The sequence below is a fragment of the Sinocyclocheilus rhinocerous genome, unplaced genomic scaffold (genome assembly GCF_001515625.1).
Source record: "Sinocyclocheilus rhinocerous isolate Xijiao unplaced genomic scaffold, SAMN03320098_v1.1 scaffold148, whole genome shotgun sequence".
In the NCBI taxonomy this organism is placed as follows: domain Eukaryota; kingdom Metazoa; phylum Chordata; class Actinopteri; order Cypriniformes; family Cyprinidae; genus Sinocyclocheilus; species Sinocyclocheilus rhinocerous.
Window position 1 is genome coordinate 273,323 of NW_015653472.1, and position 12,516 is coordinate 285,838.

Below are 12,516 nucleotides of genomic sequence, written 5' to 3' on the forward strand. Positions count from 1 at the left end.
TGGTGGGCGTTCTGGCGCACTATGGCTGCCGTCGCATCATCCAGGTGGATGCTGCACACTGGTGGTGGATGAGGAGATACCACCTGACAATGTAAAGTGCTTTGAGTGCCTAGAAAAGCGCTATATAAATGTAATGAGTTATTATTATTTTTATTATTATTATTAAAAATAGACAGGAAATGTCACAGAAACCAGATGTTGAGGCAAAGAAGTAAACACTTGGAAGTACAGAAGCCCAATAAATGACATGATTAATGACATGTGCTTTTCTTTATAGGTGCAGATAAGTAGGTAGCTTACTTTTATCTGTTTATATCAGTTGCTTTAATACCAAATAACTTTAATCTTGGTTTTTAGGGTCGGCTCCAATGTCCAAAGTACCATATAAAGAAAGAGCTGTCGTTTCTTTTCGCTGGTGTTCTTTCTGACTGTACTGTCGATTTAAAGCATGAAGGAAGAGATGGACATGGAGAAAAGTGAGAGGAAGGGGGTAAGTACTTTTGACAAACATATTTCTGCCTCATAATTGTTTTACACTTATTTTGTTCTTTGCTTTTTGGTTTGGTAACAGATAGACAACAATCAACAAGCAATATGTTTTTGTCCTTTCAAATATACTGCAGCTGCTTCCATATGACTAAAAATAAAATTTTAATATAGAAATTTATTTGTATTTACATATTTCTAAAATTAATGCAATTTTACAGAGAGTGACGCTGACCCTGGCTGCAGCTTCTCTGATCGCCGGATTTGGTTCGTCTTTTCAGTATGGATACAATGTGGCTGTGATCAACTCACCTGCCCCGGTACTGACTTTATATATATTGTTTTGTATATTATATTATATTATATTATATTATATTATATTATATTTCATCTCTGATAAACTTAACTCTGATATTCTGATAAAAGGAGATGAAGCTGTTCTACACCCGAATATATGAGGATCGTTATGGTCCAATGTCAGACAATCTCCTGACCCTCCTGTGGTCCGTAACAGTGTCCATGTTCCCACTGGGTGGGTTTTTTGGATCTCTCATGGTAGCCCCATTAGTGAACAAATTCGGGAGGTAATTTCCTTTGAACTGTATTGGGTTGTAAAAAAAAATCTGTTGTTTTTTTCAATACATTGCATTGAATCCCAATTATCATTCACCCTAACCAAGGTCTTTTTCTTATAGAAAAGGCACACTCCTGTTCAACAACATCTTCTCTATTGTACCTGCTATAATGATGGGTGTGAGTGAAGTGGCAGGGTCATTTGAAATCATCATTGCTGCACGCTTTTTAGTGGGCATCTGTGCAGGTCAGTAGAATATTCCACCTGTCAGTATGGATCAGCTATATGTTTAAGCATGACAGTATGTGACTGTGTTTTCCAGGCCTGTCCTCCAATGTGGTGTCCATGTATTTAGGAGAAATCGCACCCAAGAATTACAGGGGGGCCATCGGAATTGTGCCACAGCTTTTCATCACTATTGGCATCCTTGTTGCCCAAGTGTTCGGTGTTCGCAATATCCTGGGAAATATGGAAGGTAATGCACAGTCCATGGGATTTTTGTCGCTTTTTTTCTAGACTATAACGCAAATATGTTTAATCATGAGATGCTCTAGTATTGCTGTGCTATTGTAGAGGAATTTGGGAGTGCAGTTGGAGAAACATGCCCCTGCTGCTCGTGGTGATGTGTAATGTTCTCTCTCTAGGCTGGCCCATCATGTTGGGTCTCACAGGGATTCCAGCTGCCATTGAGCTGCTGCTTCTGCCTTTCTTCCCTGAGAGCCCACGCTACATGCTCATACAGAAGGGGGATGAAAAAACTGCCAGGAAAGGTACAGAAGGAGTTATTTTAGTCTTCCATGTCAGAGCACACAAAGAAAATGTGAGGTTTACAGTTGGATGTTCACCAACGATGAACTCATCAAGATTGCAGGGGTTTTATGATGGAGTAGGGCTGGCTTTATCAAGTGGACTTATGTAATTCATTTACAACATATTGGACACTTTCCGTCATTTTTTATTGAAGAGAGGACCTTGTTGGATCCTTGTAAGCACCTCAAGTTCTTGTGTACACTGCAAAAAATTAATTTTCTTAATCAGTATTTTTATCTTTTTTTTTTTCGGAGTAAAAAATACATATAATGTGAATGATGTACATGGGACACGTTTAAATCATTTTTGTTATTAGTATTGTTTTTAAAATATGATCTAAATGGCTACGTCAATGTCAGTTTTAGTCTTTTAATATGGAAAGAATATGCTGTATACACAGATTGACATTTAGTTCTGTCAGTCTGTGTATTAGTGACTGCAGGTTACATCATTACTCCAGTAGCTGGCGACAAGTGACTGTCTTTATGAGTATGACACTGAATCATTCACATTCATTCAACAGATTTGTTTAAAAAGACTGATTCATTTAGGAATTAAACAATTAACTGGCTTAATGAGAGTGTCCGTCAAATGTATTCAACTGATTCATTTAAAAACACTGATTCATTCAGGAACAAATCAAGTGACTGTCTTTATGAGAGCATCATTGAATCATTCCCATTCATTCCACTGATTCGTTCAAACCACTGATTTAATCAGAAATGAAACAAGTGACTGGCTTTATGACTGTGACATTAAATCATTCACATTCATTTAGCTGGTATATTCAAAACACTGATTTATTTAGTAACGAAACAAGTGACTGTCTTTATGAAAGAGTCATTGAATCATTAACATTCATTGAACGGATTTATTCAAAATACTATTATTCGATATGAAATATTATTCAGAAGCGAAACTATTTACTGGCTTTATGATTGCATAATTGAATAGTTCAAATTTTTTCATTAAAAGAATAGTTCACCCAAAAAGGAAAATTCAGTCATCATTTCACCCTCATGTCGTTCCAAACCCATAAGACTTTGGTTAATCTTCAAAACACAAATTAAGATATTTTTAATGAAACCTGAGGTAGTAATCAAAACTTAAAATATCCAAAAAGGTTATAAAGATGTCATAAAACAAATCCATATGAATCGAATAGTCTAATCCAAGTCTTGTGAAGAGTTACAATTGCTTTGTATAATGAACAGATTTAATTTAGGCTTTTCATGTCAGTTACGAAGCAACCAAAATGTAAGTTACTCAATATTAACGTCTTGCTCATTGAACTTTTGTATTAAGGGCTATATCACACTCGTAATCGTGCTGTTGATCTGAATATCACCCTGGGAGATATTGCTTAAATGAAGCATCTGATGTGTTGTGTTTTAGGACTGCAGAGGCTGCGTGGCTGGGAGGATGTAGATGAGGAGCTGTGCGAGATGCGTGTGGAGGAACAGTCAGAGCAAGCAGAAGGTCGACTCTCTGTGCTCAACCTCTTCACTTTCCGCTCGCTGCGCTGGCAGCTGCTGTCAGTAATCTTCATGAACATGGGCCAACAACTGTCAGGAGTCAATGCCGTAAGCACCACTTTAAAACATCACACAGATGATTATTTTCAATACATTTTTTTCTGAAAGCGTAAGTGTGGTGTTATAAATTTGAAATGTTTTGCTCAACTAAATCCTAATTTTAACCCAATCTTCAGATTTATTACTATGCTGACAGCATCTATAGCTCAGCAGGAGTGGCTGACGATCACGTTCAGTATGTGACGGTTGGAACAGGAGCAGTTAATGTCTTCATGACAATAGCAGCCGTAAGCCACTTATTGTTTTGTTTTGTTTTTTTGACTTATTAATGCTCTTCATAGTTTGATACCCCTTATGAGGAGCTCATTTACTTCACAAAGAAATATGAGTGTAAAGAATATGATTTTCTGCTTGTGTAGGTGTTCATAGTGGAGAAATCTGGTAGAAAGTTGTTGCTACTGATCGGCTTTGGTGTCTGCTGTGGAGCCTGTGTTCTCCTGACCATAGCACTCTACTTCCAGGTATAACAACACTGTATTCATTTAAATACAAACTAGAGATGGACGAATAAAATCTGGAAATATTACAAATGTTTAGAATTATTAGATATTAGATTTATAATTAGATATACACAGACTGATATACATTCTATTGTGTGTGCTTATTTGCCCTGATTTTACATGATCTTTGCCATCATCTTAATGTCAATTTATGTGAAAGCATTAATTATATAATAATACAGTTAAATGTAATCTTTAGCTAATTTCAAAGTGAATTTCCATATTTACACTGTACATTTATAATGTTGTGATGCCTAAATTCACTTGTAGTGTTAAAAATTATTTATTTATTTTTCTAAGAGAAGCTGATAGTATATTAAGACTGATAGATATTTATATTTATAATTAAAATTAAAATATTATTGTCTAAATAACGTCAGTAATATTTTTAATATGGTTATGACATTATTTAGATATTTATTTAAAATTAAAATATTATTGTTTAAATGATGTCATAGTAATATTCTAATATAGGTAATTTATTGGTTATTGACCTTAACATAATTATTAATGGTTTATCTGTATTGTAACATAAGTGCAAATAATTCAAATATTTGTGTTTTATTTTTAATATATTTAAACAAACTGATAGTATATTTAGACAAAGTATTATTTTAATAATAAAATTAAAATTGAAATATTTTTAAGTAATGTCATAGTAATATTTTAATGTAAGTAATTTATTGGTTAAACATAATAATTAACAGCTGATATATATATATATATATATATATATCATCCAGATTTTTGAACCCTATTCAGATTAGAGCTGATTATTATGACTAATCAGATTCACTTTAACTAAATAAGGGGGTTTCTTTATGTGGCCCATTATGGTTGTAGTAAATTCTTGTTTACAGACAGACAGGTGTTATAGGCATTGTAAAATATCAGTCCCAGCTGAGATTTTCATTTTAGATCTGTGAATGTGCTGGCCTGATGAATTTGCCTCTTGGGTCTATGTGAAATGCAACGCTATAAATGGTAGAATAAATGCAGCACTTTCCACCCACAGACTTCACTGGACTGGATGCCCTATGTCAGCATCGTCTGTGTCATTATTTACGTCATCGGACATGCTATTGGCCCAAGTGAGTTCACGCCAATCCCATAGGGGCATATTGCAGATGCACAGGGGGGTTTGCTGCATCTCAATGAATTCACTCCCTCCCTTTCATTTGTTGTATTCCTTGGTGGGGAATGACAATAGATTTATGCTGCATTTTCTGGGATTTTACATTAAACCCCTGGAGTGAATGCAGGAGAAGTGCTTTAAAGTGGCAGTAAAACAGATTGTAAAAGCAGCACAGTGTTTCAAGCAGTCTCTTTTCTCACTGCCTATAAAAAGATGATGTGTTTGATGATAGAATAGCCAGATTTGACAGCTTTTTCTGCATCCCTCTGCAGGTCCTATTCCTAATGTAATCACCACAGAGATGTTCCGGCAGTCTTCTAGACCACCAGCGTTCATGGTGGCTGGCTCAGTTCACTGGCTCTCAAACTTCACAGTCGGCCTGGTCTTCCCCTTTCTAGAGGTCAGAGGTCAAATGCAACACTAACAAAGAGTCACAGTATTGCAATTGATACTTTTGTTAAAGGTGCAATAGGTGATTGTCTTCAGAAACATTTTTTGTTATGCTGGTTGAAAGTCTCTTCACATCCCGATAGCAATTATTAAGATAAGTGATCTAAATGTATTTGTCTGTATTTATATATTCTGTGGAAGGCGTAGGATCAAGAAATGTTTGTCCAATCAAAACACTCTGTCCGAGCGTTTTAATATGCTTTCCTACCTGCCTCTCAACGTATGTATTAGCATACCTCTGCGCACTCGGTTCGTGCAGACAGGATACGTCATCAGCATGTTCACGCTGTTGTCTCTGGTCTGTGAGTGTAAATGCGTTCAGGTGGCGTGGCTTGGGACGGCGATTGCAGGAAGGGTGGGACGTTCGCTTTCAGTGCTATCAGGCTAAAGTTAGCAATTTCCAAGATCTTCTATTGTACCTTTAAGTTATTAAAGGAATAGTTCACCCAAAAATGAAAATATGCTGGAAATGTACTCACCCTCAGGTGATCCAAGATGTGGATGAGTTTGTTTCTTCATCAGATACAGATTTGGAGACATTTAGCATTACATCACTTGCTCAGTGGATCCTCTGCTGTAAATGGGTGCTGTCAGAAAGATTTCAAACAGCTGATAAAAACAATAATCCACAAGCAATCCATATGACTCCACACGACTTGTGGATTATTGTGATGTTTTCTACAGCTGTTTGCACTCGCATTCTGTGGCACCCATTCACTGCAGAGCATCTGAGTGATGTAATGCTACATTTCTCCAAATCTGTTCCGATGAAGAAACAAGCTAAGTGAGTAATTAATGGAATCAGTGCAAATCCTTTTACAGTTATGAAACTCACTGAATCATCAAAGCAAAATGTTAAAGAGGACTTGAGTTTGCTCAAGGACTCATTTGCTCATTTGTGTCTACAGAGAGGCCTGGGTGCTTACAGCTTCATCATTTTTGCCTGCATCTGTCTTGCCACACTTATCTACATCTGGGTGGTCATCCCAGAGACCAAAAACAAGACCTTTCTGGAGACCAGCAAGCTTTTTGCTCATAGAAACAAGGTGGATATTGTGGTGGAGGCTGGGGACTCTGAGATCAAAGAGACTGGAGGGGAAAGCAGCGAACAGGAAATTAAAAACACATTTCTCTGAATGGATAAGGGGTCATTTACACAGGACATGTTCTTGTGTTTGTCTGCAATGCTTTGAACTGTTTTAATGCACTTTATTTTTCAGCATCTGCCGGGGTTTTGAAAGCAAGAACAGGTCCTGTATTATACCATCAAAATATTGTGTCTTTTCATTGTCATCTGTATTTGGGGTATTGATATAGAATGTCCAAGAAAGGAAAAACATATTTTAAAAATCAGGTTTAAAATGCATGTCCCAAGTTCTTGTATTCATATTATTTTCATATGGTTTTGAAAAACTTTTATACAAAGTTCAACAAAAGATTTAATTTAATGACAACTGATGTAATCATCGAGTGCAAAGTAATATATTTTCCTTATAACTAAAAATGTTTTAAAATATTTTTATGGTAAGAAGTATTGTGTACAAATTTTCTTTAGCATTTATAATTCTTTATAATAACTTTCATTGCATAATTTACAATAATGCCATGTCATAAAGGTCAAACGATCTTTTAAGAGACTTCTTGAGCTTAAGGGTCTGCAGGTGTCCTTTATATAATATCATTTTCTGTTTTATGTTTTTTGCATGTTTCTATATGTTTGTTGCATCATATGACTTTGATTTGGGTTGATTTGGACAAACATATTTCAAATATTTATGTATTTTAATGAAGGTCCTTCACAGCTTAATTCCTATTCTAAGAAGAAATAATTAAAGATTGTATTATTTTTAAATGTTTTTTGTCATTGTGATATCATTTTTGTCTTCAGAAACTAGAAACATGCCCTTCATAAATATTCAAGGTATTATACAGTATGTACAAACTGCATTTTGAATAAATTAACAGATTTAAGAAGGTTAAGAATGCAAATATTGTTTATTAAAATTCTTCAGATATGATTCACATTATTCAATTGGGTAAAAATACATTGAAATGCTTTTATTTAAAATACAGATTGAATAGAATATATCTTTCTCAACTGCAGTTATTCCCCTGGGTGAGTATACAGTTCAAGTTAGCAGAGCCAATATTGCTGATATTGTCATTCGTTTAAAGAAGTTCTTAGCCTGTGGCAATCTCTTTCTCTCTCAGTGGCAAACCTGCTCAGCCTGCAGCTGAACTCCTCCATACAGACTGAGCGGAGTGATTCCCCAGCTCAGGACATTCCCTTTCACCTTGCCATTATCACACAACATTTGCTCCCTAATCTCTGCCGCAGTCAGCACATAATCCCACACATTTACATCGGTCATGTGCCCTGCAAAAGCATCACTGACTGAGATCCCTAAAAAGCCATCCTGGTCCTTCCCCAAAATGAGGGTTCCTCCAGCTGGAATGGTGTATCCTGCCCGAATGTACCGCTCTACCCCGACCAGTCCATTCACCCACAGTTCAGCCCCTCCTGTGTGTGATGCCCAGGTAAAGCAGTAGTTTGTCCATTCGTGGGATTGACGTTCAAATGGTAAATTCACAAACTCATCTCCGATCCAGAGACCCACTTCAGAGCCCAAAGTGATCATGAGCTCGTTGTCATGTGATGTGGAGTAAGAAAGCACGGTGAGGTCTTGTAAGGCCGGTATACAGATGTTCATGCAGGCTGTAAAGGACTGGAGGTTCATGGGGTGGGATAAGACTACCAAGGCATAACTCTCCAAATTCTTTTTTGGGAAGTAGAGGACCAGTGGCGATATATGTTGCAGGCCTTGAGAAGGAAAGTTGACGTAAGTCGATAAATAGAATCTCACTTGTTTACATTAGTTGTCATGGTATATTTGAATGTCTACGGTTCTAAAACTACAGTTGGACCCACTGCAAAAAAATAATCACCTGTACTTGTAAACAATGGTCCTTGAAAAGACCAAATATCAATGTCAAAGCTTATTTTAATTTAGAGACAGATTAACAATGTATACCGAGAATGACACATTACATTTAAAGGGATAGTTCGCCCAAAAAAAAAAATTCTGTTATTTACTCACCCCCGTGTTTGACATTTTTTCATGAAACAAGTTGAATGCATGTCTGAGCTGCTTTTTCATACAATGAAAGTGCATGGTGAACCAACCGATTGTGTCCAGCTCCAAAAAGGATGAAACACCATACAAACATTTTAAAAGTATACAGTATTTTCCAAAGCTTTTGACCAGTGTTGTTTTTGATAAATAAAACTAAAATTATTAAATTTTTTTTTTAAATGTCATTAATTGAAATAAAATAAAATAAGATAAAATAATAAAATACAATAAAATAAAATTGCCTTTGCAACTAATTGAAATAAATACTAATATGACTGAAATTAAAATAAAAATAAATAAGAAAAAAATGAAAATAAAAAATAAGAAAATAAACAGAAAAATAACCAAATAAAAAAAGCAAAATTACTAAAATTTTCAAATGTTTCTGTAGCCATACGGTAGTTTGAATGAGGAACAGTCACTATTTAAGTCTCTATTCATTGAAAATTTAGCTTGACAGCTTTGGCCACCATTCCCTTTCATTGTATGGAAAAAGCAGCATGTACATTCTGTTACAAATAACTCCTTTTCTGTTTCACAGAAGAAAGTCATACATGTTTTTTAAAGACATGAAGAATTTTTATTTTTGGGTGTACTACCCCTTTGAGATTTCCCTGTAATCTTGACATTTCTCATCAAAAGTTATACCTGGAACAGTTTTTTTGTCCAGTGACACAATAAGGCTCTCAATCCTTTTAAGCTTAGCTTCAATCTCTTCCTGACGGCAAATTCCTGCAAGAAACCAAAGAGGAGAGAGGGAGAATATGCTCAGGCACTGCAGGCCTAACAAACAGCGTTTTTCATAGCTGCTGGAAAGGATGAAGCTCTGCCCTAACCTCCTTTGCCCAGGCGTGGGAGGAAAGAGGACTCCACCACTCTGTCATTCAGAGGCTGGGCCATGCGGTAGTCGTTCCACAGGGTCTTATTTTCATGGTCCATTAATGTGCTCTCCAATTTCCTGATCTGAAGGTCACTACATTAAAAGTTAAAGGAAAAGCAAAAAAAGATTGAAAACTTTTTCATGAGAACTTTTGGAGGCCAAAGAGGATGAAAAAGATGGTTACAGCCAGTCTTACCTCATAAAAAGAGGCTAAAACTGCAAGACCGTCTTGTTTATCTTTGGCCTCGTGGAAGCTGCTGTACTTATCAGAGTTGTAGTGAACCACATGCAGCTGTTACACAAGAAGTCAAACAGGAAGGTGCTAGAAATTACACTTCAAATTGAGTAATGTGAAGTTCAAAACATATTGGGTTGAACAAGTCCTTCCGTATTGCTAAATTAAAGTTTCTCAACACTCTTGAGCAACTTAAATGCAGGAATATTATTTATAAAACAATACAATTTATAATAGAACAATGATAACTACATATTTGTCTAAAATAGAACCTGACATACTGTAGTAAGATTTCCGGCACATGTCCAGCATCACTTGAATGGATAAGCCCTCAGCCCTACAGTCACTTAACAGCATTGCTTTATTTACATCTAGGATGTCTCTAAATGTTTTTATGCATTCATTTGTTGGGCTAAAATTAATTATGTAAATACTTCTGCCATGTAGCGGATGCCATCCACTGTGTGCTCTGATCCACTGGCTTCCAAGTCCCAGCCTCCCCAGTGCAGATGCATCTGGACAGCAGTTGTAGCGGTCTTGAAACCCCTTGGTAATCATCATAGTCTGTGGCAGCTGAATTTCCACTGTCAAAAACAAACAAGATAGTGGGCTACATTCATGGAAAGCTAATCTACCCTTTAAAGATTAAGTTACACAGACTGAAGTAGTAAGACGGGAAGCATATATTAAATGAAGACAGATACTATAAAGATACCGTTAGTACAAAATGGATACAAATTTTTGGCCACTTTAAAACAAAAGGGGGCGACAAAAATCAACGTAGGCTATATAGATAAAAGAGCCACATAACAATAGCAGGTGGTCTATATTAATTAAAAAATAATGATAATAATAAAGAATTGTCCATTGATTTGAAATGGTTCTAATATAAGAATCCATACCAGAATGTCCATTGTTCTTCATGCGAAAGCTGCCGTGCATGTCCTCATAGCCTGTCAGCTCGAGCTGTAGCAGTCGCTGATTGTAACGCACTTTGCGCCGCTGTATGTCAATGGGAGACTGTTTGTTGAGGCCGCACTCGGGAAACTTTTCTGCCCAGTTTTTCTGATCCAGTTCTCCTTCTGTATAAAACAACGAAAGGCATTTAAGCAGAGCGCCACAAATTTCACAATAAAACTTAGCCGATTATAATATTTGGTGTTGGTGGGGGTACACACACGTTTTTTTTTTAAACTAGGATTTAAAGGAAATAGCAGCGCGAATTTTCGCTAACGAAAAAGTCGCTGTCGCGTGAAAAGGTAACCATAGCAACAGTAGCCTACGTCACTCATGCGTTAATTTACTTTTACTTTACTTTACTTTTAGTCATTTAGCAGACGCTTTTATCCAAAGCGACTTACAAACTACGCGATACAGTACGAGACCAAATGAAATTCCACTGAAAATCATTAAATTCGTACTTTTTTACATAGCCATCTTTTTAAACGAGGTTAGATCATTATCTTATCTTTCATTATTATCTTTCTTTGCATGCCAGCTTACTATCTTTTCTATTCTCAATTTTATTATTTATTTTAATATTTGTGTATCCTTTTTCTGATAACTACTGGTAAGTTAGAACAACGCAGTTCATTGTCATTTGACAAATAAAACTTTGTACAACTGCTACAGTAAGACCAGTAGCGAGGCTATACAAACGATTTAATATAAAGCTAAATGTTTAATGTTAAAACTAACTGTAAACGTAAATGATTGAACATTGCCTTACAAACTTATGGGCATTGGAACTCGTACGCTTAATGGTGTGAATATTTGTTTAGAAAAGGAAGCACTTGCCTGAATATGTCCATTTCTCTCCATCTATTCCAGCTGATGCGAAATTCAGCAATCCGGTGAATAACAGGACTAAACACAGCTGCATTCTCAAAGTGCACAGACTCTCTGAGTGTGATGTATGCTCTAACAGTCTCGTTCACAGGATTGTACAGAGGTGCTGAGAGAGACATTGATTGCAACGGTTTACACCCAGAATGCCAAGGGCGTGTAGTAACATGGTCATTTAGAGAAGCTTTGACGTATTGGCAAATAAATGTTTGAAACAGCTGTAGTTCTCAGGATTCACAAACAGGTCCATCTGGTTTTGTTCAGTGGATTCCTCCTTTTTTTTCATGTTTACTCTTAAGGTTGCACCTTTTTTTAGATAATAGCTATTTGAATTTGAATATATAGAGACTTTGCTTATCTATAAAGGTGTAACGTTAACATGTCAAACTGTTTAAATGATGACATGAGATGAAGACTAATAAAAGCTGATTTATTTTAAGTCATAAAATAATAACAATGTAGCAGGTGGTTTAAGGAAATAATTTTCTGCAAATCAGTATTATATATATATACTGCTTTGCATTTTCTAGAGAAATGAAAACCATTAACATGGAAACATGGATACACTGTAAGTGATTTTTGTAATTTGAACAGTATATATATATTTTAAAATGTAATTTATTCCTGTGATCAAAGTTGAATTTTAGGATCATTACTCCAGTCACATGATCCTTCAGAAATCATTCTAATATTCTGATTTGCTGCTCAGAAAACTATTATTATTATTGTTATTATTATTTATTTGAAAACAACTGAGTAGATTTTTTCAGGTTTCTTTGATAAATAGAAAGTTCAGAAGAACAGCATTTATCTGAAATATAAATTTTTGTAACATTCTAAATGTCTTTATCATCACTTTTGATCAATTTAAA

At 35.8% G+C, this 12,516-nt stretch overlaps 1 protein-coding gene and 1 pseudogene across 1 annotated transcript; one reads left to right on the top strand and one right to left on the bottom strand.

Moving 5' to 3' along the window:
* Nucleotides 1-394: 394 nt before the first annotated feature.
* slc2a5 (solute carrier family 2 member 5) lies at nucleotides 395-6,849 on the top strand. Its single transcript, XM_016522400.1, has 12 exons — nucleotides 395-490; nucleotides 708-806; nucleotides 913-1,070; nucleotides 1,182-1,306; nucleotides 1,383-1,535; nucleotides 1,705-1,830; nucleotides 3,266-3,453; nucleotides 3,582-3,692; nucleotides 3,825-3,926; nucleotides 4,981-5,056; nucleotides 5,373-5,500; nucleotides 6,459-6,849. Exons 1-12 carry the CDS (start codon nucleotides 449-451, stop codon nucleotides 6,684-6,686), a joined length of 1,536 nt encoding a protein of 511 aa, XP_016377886.1. The 5' UTR covers nucleotides 395-448; the 3' UTR covers nucleotides 6,687-6,849.
* Nucleotides 6,850-7,664: 815 nt separating this feature from the next.
* On the bottom strand, nucleotides 7,665-11,774 carry LOC107716060 (pentraxin-related protein PTX3-like; annotated as a pseudogene).
* Between the last annotated feature and the right edge of the window lie 742 nt (nucleotides 11,775-12,516).

Coding starts and splice junctions, on each gene's coding strand:
- slc2a5 (XM_016522400.1), top strand. CDS start 449: ATGAAGGAAGAGATGGACATGGAGAAAAGTGAGAGGAAGGGG. Junction 1,307..1,382: donor TTTAGTGGGCATCTGTGCAG/GTCAGTAGAATA, acceptor TGTGTTTTCCAG/GCCTGTCCTCCAATGTGGTG. Junction 3,454..3,581: donor AACTGTCAGGAGTCAATGCC/GTAAGCACCACT, acceptor CCCAATCTTCAG/ATTTATTACTATGCTGACAG.